Source organism: Bactrocera oleae, chromosome 3 (assembly GCF_042242935.1).
Source record: "Bactrocera oleae isolate idBacOlea1 chromosome 3, idBacOlea1, whole genome shotgun sequence".
NCBI classification, from domain to species: domain Eukaryota; kingdom Metazoa; phylum Arthropoda; class Insecta; order Diptera; family Tephritidae; genus Bactrocera; species Bactrocera oleae.
The window spans coordinates 48,740,059-48,753,333 of record NC_091537.1 but is presented as its reverse complement, the minus strand read 5'-3'; the positions used below and the strand labels follow the sequence as shown (position 1 = coordinate 48,753,333).

General features: G+C 38.3%; 1 protein-coding gene across 1 annotated transcript; it reads right to left on the bottom strand.

The window, feature by feature from the left end:
* Positions 1–8,851: 8,851 nt before the first annotated feature.
* Positions 8,852–11,817, bottom strand: LOC138856069 (uncharacterized). Its single transcript, XM_070106505.1, is given in 2 exon segments — positions 8,852–10,148; positions 10,150–11,817. Coding segments are annotated over 2 exon segments (2,964 nt in total). The 5' UTR covers position 11,817.
* Positions 11,818–13,275: the final 1,458 nt, after the last annotated feature.

The window sequence follows — 13,275 nt, the reverse complement described above, 5'->3', positions numbered from 1 at the left end:
TGAGCTTTGTACTAATCTGACGAAGGAGGCTTTTCTTGCGGCATTTGCTCGTTTCGTCGGTCGACGCGGCTTTCCATCGAAGATCATGAGCGATAATGGTAAAACATTTATCGGCTCTCAAAGAGCCATCGAAAAACAATTTGTGGACTTTATCAAACAAGTCTCACCTGAGATTGTACAAAAGTACGCGCCCCAAGGCATTAATTGGCAATTCATCCCCCCAAGCGCTCCTCATATGGGTGGTTTATGGGAAGCAGCTGTAAAAAGCTTCAAATCCCACTTCAAAAAAGTAACTGGAAATTACATATTCAATTACGAAGAATTCACGACATTATTAATTCGAATTGAAGCCGTTCTCAATTCACGGCCTCTTACAATCCTTTCGCAAGATCCCTCCGATTTCACAGCCTTAACTCCAGGGCACTTTCTCAAAGGAACGCCCATTCTGGCCATACCTGAGCCAGGCGTGGAGTCGCTATCCTTATTAAATCGCTGGGAAGAATTAAAATTCTCCATCACGATTTCAGCCGTCGATGGAAAGAAGAATACATAAAGGATCTCCATCAATTGACATGAACACTCCGAGTCACACTCTTGCGTCGTATGGGTGAGACTCAGGCAATTGAGGCAGTGTCCATGCGCCTGGGCTACCCGCTGACGTTGACTGGGTTGCATGGATTTGAAGATGCTACAGTGCTGTAGCCGGTGTGAGCGGCGACACAGCGGACATCGGGTGCGGTGCGGCTCCGGTTGCACCAATGGCGACGCTGGCGGTGGTTGTGCTGTGTTCCGCGCGACAGCTGTGACAGTTGTTGCAGCGGTGGCTCGAGGCGCTGGAATCGGCCCAGTGCGCGGCACGTTGATAGCCGATCGAATGGTTGGCGTTGGATTTGTCGGCATTTCCACGTCCATATTAATCTGTATGAAAAGATTAGATTTAGTATATGTTTGTGGCATATAATTGAATATGGGCAATTGTGCCACGTGAAGTGGCACCCGTGGGTCGGCATATTGATCGACCATTTCTGTTTGGAATTGTTGTTAACGTTTTTTTTTATTTTTATTTATTTGCGGGTTTATTGATTCGATTTATTTGAATTTAATACCATTTTAGTTTCGGTAGTATGGTCGGTGGGCTGGAAGCATAGTTTTACGAGCGGTCTGGTTAGCGTTCCCGATTGCGTGCGGAGATCTACAATTCGGATATGACCGTCGGACCCGGAATGAAGCTTTTCTATGCGGCCAAGCCGCCATTCGGTGGGGGGGAGACAATCATCATGGATTAGGACGCAATCTCCAAGCTTTGGCGCCTTTTCTGGAGTTTTCCAGCGGTACCTCTTGTGGAGGTCCTTTAAATATTCTTCTTTCCATCGACGGCTAAAGTCATGATGGAGAATTTTGACTCTTTCCCATCGATTTAATAAGGATAGCGACTCCACGCCTGGCTCAGGTATGGCCAGAATGGGTGTTCCTCTGAGAAAATGCCCTGGAGTTAGGGCTGTCAAATCTGAGGGATCTTGCGAGAGTGTCGTTAGTGGCCGTGAATTGAGAACGGCTTCGATACGGATTAGTAATGTTGTAAATTCTTCGTAACTGAATTTGTAATTTACAGCTGATTCCCATAAGCCACCCATATGAGGAGCGCTTGGGGGAATGAATTGCCAATTAATGCCTTGGGGCGCGTACTTTTGCACAATCTCAGGTGAGATTTGTTTGATAAAGTCCACAAATTGTTTTTCGGTGGCTCTTTGAGCGCCGATAAATGTTTTACCATTATCGCTCATGATCTTCGATGGAAAACCGCGTCGACCGACGAAGCGGGCAAATGCCGCAAGGAAAGCCTCCTTCGTCAGATTAGTACAAAGCTCAAGGTGCACTGCTTTTGTCGTAAAACAGACAAAAACAGCCACATAGCCTTTCATCAGAGTGGGAGACCTTAACATGGACGCCTTTATTTGAAAAGGCCCAGCAAAGTCGACACCTGGGATGGAGAAAGGCAGAGCGAAGTTGCAGCGTTCCGGGGGAAGTGCTGCCATAATCTGTGTTCTCATCTTTTGCTTGTGCGTGGTACAGATTTTGCACAAGAAAATGCACTTCTTTATTTGGGGCTGAAGTCGGGGAATGTAAAATTCCTGGCGGACCATATGTTGCATGAGGCGATGTTCGGCATGAAGCATTAATATGTGGATATAATTGATGAGTAGTGTGGCAAGTCGAGACTTCTCTGGAACAATTATGGGATGGCGTTCGCTATACGTTAGGCTTGAATTGGCAAGCCGACCATTCACACGAAGAAGACCTTTCGTGTCGAGGAATGGGTTTAAAACTAAGAGGGGACTTCTCTTGTCAATAGGTTTTGATTCTCTCAAAAGTGATATATCGCGGCTGAAGTAGCGCGCTTGCGTAGATGCGATAAGAGCGACCTTTGCTTTTTGTAAGTCTAGGTGCGTCACTGTATCGCATTGGGAGTGTAATGAAGTTACTCCCTGAAGTTTAATTTTGAGTCGCTCTGTGAACTTGAGCATGTAAGCGATTACCCTGAGTGCTCGGGGATACGATGAAAATCGTTCGAGGATGTCAGTATCATCCACTGTTGTGTGAAAAGAGTCGATTTTTCGACTTTCTGGGGCAATTATATTGCGCATAGGCGATTGTGGCCACGAATCAGGAGATTCTGTTAACCATCGGGGGCCATTCCACCAGAGGGTGGTGGTGGCAAGATGCAGGGGCTTGCATCCTCTTGTACCTAGATCAGCAGGATTGTCAGCACTGGCTACATGTCGCCAAGTGGCTGATCCTACTAGGTCAAGGATTTGAGACGTTCGATTGGAAATATACGTCTTCCATGCATGTGGTGGTTTTTCTAACCAGGCGAGTACGATTTAAGAATCGGACCACAGATATAGTTTGTATTGTGCCATGTTTAAATGCGTTTGTACGATGGACACGAGTTTGGCTAGTAGTAGCGCTCCACACAATTCATGTCGTGGTAGACTTATTGTTTTTAAAGGAGCCACTTTTGCTTTTGCTACTAGTAAGTGGCATGTGGTCGCATTGTCGCTTTGTGTGCGAACATATATAGTTGCGCAATATGCCTTTTCAGAGGCGTCACAGAAGCCGTGTAGTTCGACTTTGTGCTCTGGGGCATAATTTACCCATCGTGGGATTTGTATCTGTGAGATATCATGTAGATTTCTCGCAAACTGGGACCACTTTTCTAAACGCAGTGGTTTTACTTGTTCGTCCCAGTCGGTACCATCTAACCATAATTCTTGTATTAGAATTTTGGCTTGTATCATAACTGGCGAAAGCCATCCTGCGGGGTCGAAAAGTTTCGCCACAGAGGATAGAATTTGCCGCTTTGTTATGGCAGATAATGCAGATATTGACTCTGTAGTGTATGAAAACTGGTCAGATATCGCATTCCATTGGATCCCCAGAGTTTTTGTTGTACTTTCCTTTTCGAATTTAAGGAAATTAGTATCTAACAAATTTTCATGTGGTATATTTTTTAGAATATTAGGGTGGTTCGCCGTTATCTTTTTCAACGGAAACCCTGCGGTATTTAGGGCTTGTATCACTTGTGATAGTGACTCGTATGCTTGTGGAAGACTGTGACTTCCAGACAAGATATCGTCTACATACGTTTGTGTTTTTAACACCTGGGTTGCCAGAGGAAACTCCGACTTGGTGTTTTCTGCCAATTCGTGCAGTGTTCGAATGGCTAAATATGGGGCACAGTTGACGCCAAAGGTAACTGTTTTCAATTTATAGTCGCGGAGTGGACTATTGGGAGATTTTCGGAAAATAATTCGCTGAAAATCTTGATCGTCTTTATGTACGACTATTTGTCTATACATTTTTTCGACGTCTCCGTTAAATACGTATTTGAATATACGCCAATTTAATATGAGGAGCATTAAATCTGGTTGGAGCGTGGGTCCCGTAAATAGAATATCATTTAGGGAATTCCCCGAGCTAGTGGATCTTGATGCATTAAAGACAACTCTTACTTTAGTTGTTTTTTTGTCTGGCTTTACTACTGCATGGTGCGGCAAATAAAATGAGTTGTATTTGCCGTTGATGATTTTTTCGCATGGGCTTATTTCCTCCATGTGGTCTAAATGGAGATATTCTTCCAACACACCATTATATACTGGTTTGAGTTCGCCTTTTTTAAGTAGGTTTTTTTCCATACTTTGAAACTGCTGTATTGCAGAGGTGCGAGAGTGACCTAAGGCGATTGTGTTGGGAAATTGTTGTTTTAGTGGTAGTCGTACGACATACCGACCATTATCTGATCTAGTAGTTGTGGCTTTGTAAAAGTCTTCACAATACTGATCTTCAGGGGTTGTGATTGATATGGGGGGGAGTTCTTCTAACTCCCAAAATTTTTTCAACTGTGAATGGAGGTATTCGTTTGAGATTTCCTCAACCTGAGTGGTCATGGTGGTAACTGGTTCCGAAACTAGTCCACTTAGGATCCACCCAAAAATAGTATTTTGTGCCAGAAGTGTATTTGAAATTTTCTCAATACCTTCGAGTATTATCTGTGGTATGAGATCGCTGCCTAATAGAAGGTCTATTTGAGCGGGAGTGTTGCAGTTGGGATCTGCTAGCTTTAGGTGTGAAACCTTTTGCCAATGCTTGCTATTTATGTGATAGCTTGGAAGCATATTTGTAAGTTGCGGTAAGACTATAGCTTCTGCTTGTATGTGCTTATCCGCTTGGGGGGAAATTAGGGTAATGGGGCAGATTTTATTTGAGTTTTGGACTACTCTTCCGCCCATTCCCGTGATTTCAAAATTGGCTAGTTTTGTTGGCAGTTGTAGCCTATTTTGAGCCCTAGACGCTACGAAGGATCGTTGTGATCCTTGGTCTATTAAGGCCCTAAGTTTAAACAGCTCTCCTCGGTGTTCGATGGAGACGACTGCTGTTGGTAGTAGTACTCTACTTTGAATTTCGCTGTGTAGCGTTTGGGTTTTTAATGCCTTTGAGCAGCATGGTGCCTCTTGGCAATTTCCGGGATTTTGCATTTCGGGATTTGCTGTTGCAACTAAATCCGTGGCTCTTTTCATATTTGCGCTGTTTGGGGGTGAGCTGGAAAATGTGCTGTAATGCAGCATTGAATGATGTCGTTTATGACACTAAACGCAATTAAATTTGCTTTCGCACTCTTTAAGTGTATGTACATGTGATAGGCAATTTGTACAAAGCCTTTTTGTTCGTACATAATTGTTTCGATCGGTAATATTCATTTTCTTGAATTTCTCGCAAGATTTGAGCTTATGCCCCCCTGTACACAGTTCGCACGACGTTTGTTTGTACTGTTCGGATGTGAACGTTTGATTTCTGAAGAAGCTTCTATTTAAATTGTTGTTGCTACTGGCTTGTGGCCTGTGGAAGCTTCTATTTAGGTCGTGTTGAACAGTTTTCGTTCTGACCATTTTTTTATCTACCCTTTCTGCGATTTCGTACTGGGTAGTTAGGAAATCTTTCATTTGTTGCCACGTGGGGCATTTTCTTCGTGATGAGAGCGATTGCTCCCATAGAAGTAATGATTTTTCTGGTAATGCGGCAGTGCATATGTTTACCAGTATAGGGTCCCAGCTGTCTGTGGGGATATTTTGTGTCGATAAAACCGACAAACAATTTGAAACAGTGGATTGAAGTTTGATAAATTCTTCACTTGTTTCCTTCTGAATTTTTTGCAAGTTCATTAATATCGATATTTGTTTATCGACCAATATTCTTTCGTTTTCGAATCTTGATTTAAGAGCTTCCCACGCCAAATTGAAATTATCGTCATTTAGTGCGAACTGTTTTACTATTACGCCTGCTTGACCTTTTGTTTTGTATCGAAGGTGATACAATTTTTGAGCATTTGTTAATTTTGGATGGTTTATGTAAACGGCAGTAAACATGTCTCGGAAGGACGGCCATTGTTCATAACCACCATGAAAGATTTCTGTGTCACATGCGGGCACCTTGAGATGGATGCCCGAACTTGCCTCTTGGCATTGGATTTGTGGCAGCTCTACTCTTGGCTGTGGAGTAGGTGCAATTGCTTTGATTAATTTTAATTGGTCAGAAATCATTGCTTTTGTTTCTTCGAACTGGTCTTAGCAGTTTTAGTATTTGGCGTAAGCAGAAGATTTGAAATTTTCCGGTAGATCTGAGTCGTCAGATTCTACGATTGCGTCATATGCAGCTTGGAGACGTGTCCAAAAATTGTCAAGATTGTCTTTTTTAATTTCTAATACCGATTCAGAATTGTCCTGAATCGGCGAAGATGAAAATCGAGTGCAGTATCGTATTAGACTGTCACTCTCTGAGATAAATTTGGTGTATGAAATATCTTTTATCTTTTTTTGTTTTGTAGCACCTTGCTTTGAGCGTGTAGCTTCTGCAGGTGTACATGGACTCTTTTCGTCCGAAATCATTTTTGGTACTTTTAGATGTTGAATTGCTTTAGATTCCTTAGAATCTGCGTTCATTTAAAAAGATTAAAGTAAAATTAAAAATTTATTTTTTTTGTTTAGATATATTTTTTCTATTTTTCCTCTCAGTGTGTACTGATGATATTGGATAAATGAAGAGATTACCTTTTAGATAAATAGTATATTTTATTTTTTGTTGTATCCGGACTTCGCCAATAACAAACGCGTATTTCGTTTTTCTTACTATCGGGTTTTATTTAGTTCCGCTTTCTTTTTTCTTTACTCTTTGTTTTTTATAATTTATTGTTACGTACTCGTTTGTATGTATTTTAATTGTGTATATTACCGCATTAAAAATGAGGTTATTAACCTTTGTACATAAGCGTGCACGTTATGTGCGTTTTTTTTTTGTGCATATGTAATATGCTTAAAAGTTTTGTTTGCAATCCTGCTTGTTTGTGTTTTAACAAGAACAAGGGGTATTGCAAGAAAAGTGCCGATACGGTCTTTGAATATATGTACAACTGTGTGTGTACTAATTATGCGCTATTCCCACCAAGTATAAATTTGTCTTTGTTTTTTGTTGTAATAAATTTTAATTCTGTCTAAAAATTTAATAATTCCTACTTATGTACCGCAACGCTTAGTGTTAGGAAATTTTGTTATTATTACGTTTAAGTCTTTTATTATTAGCAATAATTTTAACGAAAATAATTTTAAATATTGTACCCAATGTGTGTAGGGTATACCGACATAGGCAAATTTTAAGCCGTGTGTTTGTATGTATATGCTTGTTCGGTTGGCTATAGGAATGACGCGGGAAAAGAAAATAAATAATGTGCAGGTACACAGTTTTTAGTTCGTATCGTTCGTGTATATATTTTAAGAATTATTCTCTTCGTAACTTTGTTAGTTACGTATATAAACGTATATTAAATGAAATATATATAATATATATTGGTAAGTACTTGGCAAGTAATCGTGCATATATGTATGTATGTTTTTCTCTCTCTTTTTTTTTTTCGTTTGAATTTTATTTTATTTTTCCAATTTGCCTTGCTTACTTATTTTTCGCAATCCTGCTTATGATTTATTAAACATAAGGGGTATTGCCGGAAAAAGTGGTCAAGTAAGTACTTGAAAATTTTTTTTTTTTTTTTTTTGTTGATTAAATTTGTGTGTTTGGATACACAAAGGTAAGCATGTATAGGCTTTGGTTTCTTTAAAATAAATATGCTTTATATATACATATATGTATATACGTATATATATATATATATATATATATATTGTATATATGGATGTATATAATGCACCAAACTGTATTCGGTTTTCTCGAAATTAACCGTACGTTAAAACAGTTTGGCCGTAACCGCTATATTTGAATATAACCCGATTTTGTTACTTCTAACATACATATATGCCAATAAATTATAAAAAGTAAAAGGAATCGATACGACTCACTTTGTACCGCCTCAAGGGTATTTTGGGGGTTTTATATGTTGGTATACGTGTGCCAATGCAGAAAAATCCTTTCCTCCTCTCTGCTGTCCGAGCTTGCTTTTGTTGTCCTTTGTCCCTTAGGTTGTTGTATAAAATGTTTGTGTTTTATTTTTATTTCGCGCCCGGTTACTATTTAATTTTGTTGGTATGTATTGTAGGTATATTATGTTTAGTAATCGCGCCCGTTTAATTTGTGTTATTGTACAGGTTTCGCGCCCGTGTTTTATATGTTTTATGTTTGTTCACCGAAAGTATGTGAAAGGTTTGTTGCACTTTTTTATGTATTTTATTTTTACGGCACTGTATATGTATATTATTGTCTTCGGTACTTTTTTTTTTTTTTTTTTGTTTTTTAATGTATATTCACTTGTACTGCACTTGTTTCACTGTACACTGTTTGTTTTTTTTTTTGATTTAGGTATATGTATTTAGTTATATGTATTGTATGTAAGTATTTGATCTCCGCACTTTATTTTATTTAATTACTAGCTGACCCGACAGACTTCGTCCTGTCAAAAAGATTTGTAATTTGGCATTTTTTTCCACTACGTATTTTAAAAAATTCTCCTGAACAGAACCGTCACCCTGGTGATAGGGCGTTGTGAATAAAAAATAATTAAATAAAACATATATAAGGATTTAAAAATAAGTAATCGCTTTATTGTTAATCATGTGAATCATAATTATTATTATTATCATTGTAGTGCCTTGTGGTATACGATGTTTTTTGTTTGATTACCTGGCGCATAGATAAACAAATCTGATGGTTTTCCAACACGGGAACAGGCAACATACAATTGACCATGTGAGAAACATGGGTTTTCTAGATTAATACCACAAACACTTAATGATTGCCCCTGGGACTTGTTTATAGTCATAGCAAAAGCAAGCCGCACTGGAAACTGTAGTCATTTAAACTCAAATGGCACATCAGTCGGAATCATTGGGATGCGCGGTATAAGAACATCTTCTCCTTTATACTTTCCTTTGAGTATAGTTGCTTCTATCACATTATTTAGTAATTTTTTTATCGCTAACCGTGTACCGTTGCAAAGACGCGGTTGGTTGATATTTCGCAACATTATAACCACCGATCCAACCCTTAATTGAAGATTGTGAGGTGGCAATCCTGGCAAATCCAGCGAGTTTAAAAACTCCGGTGGATAGTTGACTACATCATCTTGATTAGTAGCCCAATCAACTGATTTATATATCCTCAATTCGCCTGTAATTTGTTCTTGAATTTTGAAATTTAATTCATTTACATCTATGTTTTTTGCAGCCAGTATAGCTCGTTCGCTCAACCAATCATGGTTTCTGTAATTTTGAGAAACATCTGGAAACACCTTCTGAATAAGTTCATCTTTTGATCGAGTTAACTGACAAAAACTTTGAGGAAAGTTAATGCAGCCAGTCAACATGTCTATAGGAAATTTGCCATTACCAATGTCAATGAGTTGTTTAGAGAATATGTTTCCAGATTGGTCATTTTGCAATTCGACACGCATATTCTTACTTAAATGAAGTACTTTGACATGTTTCCACAAATTGGAGGACTTTAGACATGCATTGAGTTCATCAGCTGGCGTTGATCGTGGAATCACTGGCAATGTTTGACGAAAATCTCCTGCTAATAAAATCATTGCACCACCAAATCGGTTATTATTGCTCCGTAGATCTTTTAAGGTTCTGTCTAAAGCCTCCAAAGATTTTTTATGTGCCATCGTGCATTCATCCCAAACAATCAATTTACATTGCTGCAAAACCTTTGCCATTGCAGAGTTCTTCGAAACGTTGCAGGTTGGAGTTTCATTGCTTTGCATATTTAATGGCAATTTTAGTGCTGAATGGGCTGTTCGACCACCTTCAAGCAAAGTTGCTGCGATTCCCGACGAAGCGAGTGCAAGTGCAATTTTATTTTGTGAGCGAATTGTTGCTAATATTAATGAAATCAAAAAAGTTTTTCCTGTACCACCAGGTGCATCTAAGAAGTAAATGCCTCCAGTTTCATCATTTGTTACTTTCATAAGAGTTTCAAATACATACTTCTGTTGTTCATTTAACAGTGGAAGATTTGTTTGAATTAATTCTTTCAAAGAGTTGAGATCATACAGTTTTTCTCGATGCAGCTCTTGGTTAAAAGCGTCATGCATTGGACGATTGGGCGCGGTCAGGCCTAATTGAATTAATAGTTTGTTTGACATTATCATCACACATATAATCTTTGTACTTGATCCACAAATCAATTGGGTTTGATGGGAAGCATGTAGATATGATTATAGAAAACAATGTTCGTATTTGGTGAGCGTGTGATGATATTACAGCATCATTGAGAGTTTGATCCCAATGAGCGTCATTTTCAAGCAATTGCAAACGTTGACAGGCTTCTCTGTAGGATCCACACAATTCACCATCAACAGTTCGTAACTGTTGGAATGATGTTGGGCCACGTACATTGACTAATAGCAGTCGTAAGTAAAAACATTCATCATTGCTTGGATGTACTGAATAAATCCGGCCAATCGCATCGGTGGAATATACATCTGTATATCCTGGAACTGGTTTTCCTTGTTTCCGTCGTATAAATCTCTTTGAGGATTGATTCCAGGTATAATATTTTGGCATTTCAGAATATAGCAATGTTTGTGCGAAATAATCGTTTTGGCATGTCTCAAAAAAACTGGTTAATGTAGTAGATGGAGGCTGAGCAGCTCTTTGTACTGCGTTCTGTGCTGTAAAATACACTCTTTGTCCATTTTCTAAATGCACAGCTAAGTGAACAACAGAAGGGTGTCTCTCATGAATAGGAAAAGAAAATATTCGCCAAACTGCTTCATTACTACTGACGTAGCGGCCCATTTGGTATTGGGTAACTTCATCATTGGAATTCTCTGCACCAATTCCAATCACAGCCATATCACTCCCTTTGGTTACATATTTGCAAATGTATTTAATAGATTTCACTGAATGGCAAGATTCAACGTTGATGTGTGCTTTGAATGTCTTTGATAAAATGGGTGAATATGGAACAATCCAACGATTATCTATTTCAATATCTTGTTGATTTAATTTGACAATTGTTGATTTTCCATTGTCGGCTGTCGATCTGCGACGATACAATGGATAACCGTCATTACCAGTAATTGTTTCCGATATTAATGTCCGTGGATATCGTTTTGAACATTTACCATCCATCATACACGGTGAATTTTGATTAAGAGTTCCACAGGGACCATGTATCATGTTTTTGATAACTACCTCATGCAATCCAGGATCTACTTGTACATTAGGGATTTCAGCTGATATCACTGCATCAACTTCATTTGGCCTTATCTTTTCAACCAACCAAATCAAAATGTGTGCATGTGGCAATCCTCGTTTCTGCCACTCCACAGAATACATCCAGCAGCGTGTCTCACCAAACACATTATGTTTTACGATGAAATCCATTAAAGATTTCAACTTTTGTCTAAAGACTCTGGCTGTAATATCATGACGATCAATGGGTGATTGCCCAGGGAATAACTCCTGCTTGATTTCTATCCATTGTGGATTGCATGTAAATGTGATGAACAAATCTGCTGTACCATAATGACGAACATACGACATGGCATCTTGAGCATATTCGTGCATATGCCGAGGGCTTCCGATGTATGTTGCTGGAAGAATAGTCATCCGACCGACATTCTGTGCATTTCCATCAGTATTAATCGCATCTCGAAGGTGAACATACTCTTCAGATCGGAGTTTAGTTTGATTCAACCTGATGAATGTTAATCTCTCCGTTTCAATTTTAACATACATATCAACAACATATTTGTGATATAATCGCCGACATTTCAATATGTGATTATCTTCATTTTCCCGAATCATTAGGCGGTATGAATAAGAGTTCATTGAACTGACTTTTTTGTTGGTTTCAGAACCTGTAAATAGATTTTATTTTAATAACATTCAAAATACATAATATAATGACTGAGATATTTTAGTTACCTGTAATGGGATTTATCATTTTTATTGAGAAATCGTAGCCATCTTCACCTTGCCAAAATATAATGGGATATTGCAGTGCATCATATGAGCGGTGTGTTTCCTTTATACGTTGTAATTGATCATTCCGACGATGTAAAACAATATCACGGGATTCCAAGTTTTCTCCAACTACAACGATAGCAACTTCATCAATAGTTGGTGCATTAAAACGTCTTGTATGTTGACCTGCAGGTGTTTTATCAGCTCTGATTACAATTTTGTGATTATCGGATGGCATCAGATCCAAGGCAGTTTTAAACAATATAATCAATTGATTGTGTTGATGAAATAAAGTTTGTAATTGTTCTACAATAGACCTCTTTACTAAATTGTTATGTGCACAACGCAGATCAATTTCTTGTGGTGAATTGCCCATAAAATAAATTTGCAGGAATTTGTTGTCGTTATCTGACACTGGTAACAGTGAACCTGCTCTGTGATATATTTGCCCTTGTATCTGTAAATAAAAAAAAAATATTATGGTGTGGTATAAATTAATGGATTGGATGTATATATTTAGTTTTAACTAATATCTATTAAATATAAAATATAATAAAAGTGTCACTGAAACTAAATCCCCATATAATATAATGACTAAGTGATATATAAGTGATTAAGAAATTGAAGATTAGTGACACATCTTAACTTTGGTGCCAAAAAATTTTGTTCGCTAAAATAATTATGAGTAACTGCTATAATACATACCTTGAAAGTTGGTATAAAATTTTCCCGAACTACATTTGTTGCCCCAAATGAAGTCATTTGAAAGCAATTGTTATATTGTTGGATATGTGTCAAAAAGTGTATAGAATCTGTTCCTATTCCTGAAACCAATGAGTACAATGGTTCTGGTGGTGGATCCAATGGTATCAATTTCACTTTACCATTTGCGCAACACAATCCATTGGCTTCGTTTTTGTATTTTAATGCCTTACAGTGTGAGCAAACCGAGTTCATAGAACCAATAACAACACATTGGTAGTTACTGTAGTCAATTGACACATCGTAACTGAAAGCAGCTCGATTCAAACTTGCGCGATTATTAGTTGAATGTCACGCTCGCGCTTCACGCGTTTGTGATATCCGAATTCTTTCACGTTCATTTCCGTCGTCACGTTCTTGTGCAGTACGATTAGATCGGTAATTAGCTTGGTTTGTAGCATTTCTGGTTCTTCTACCTAAATTGGTTCGTCTTATAGGAGGCATATCAAATATAAATTATTTTTTCACTAATCACGAACTAAACAAACACTAACTAAGTAAACACTCTGCACAAAAAACTATATACGAATTTGTTTCG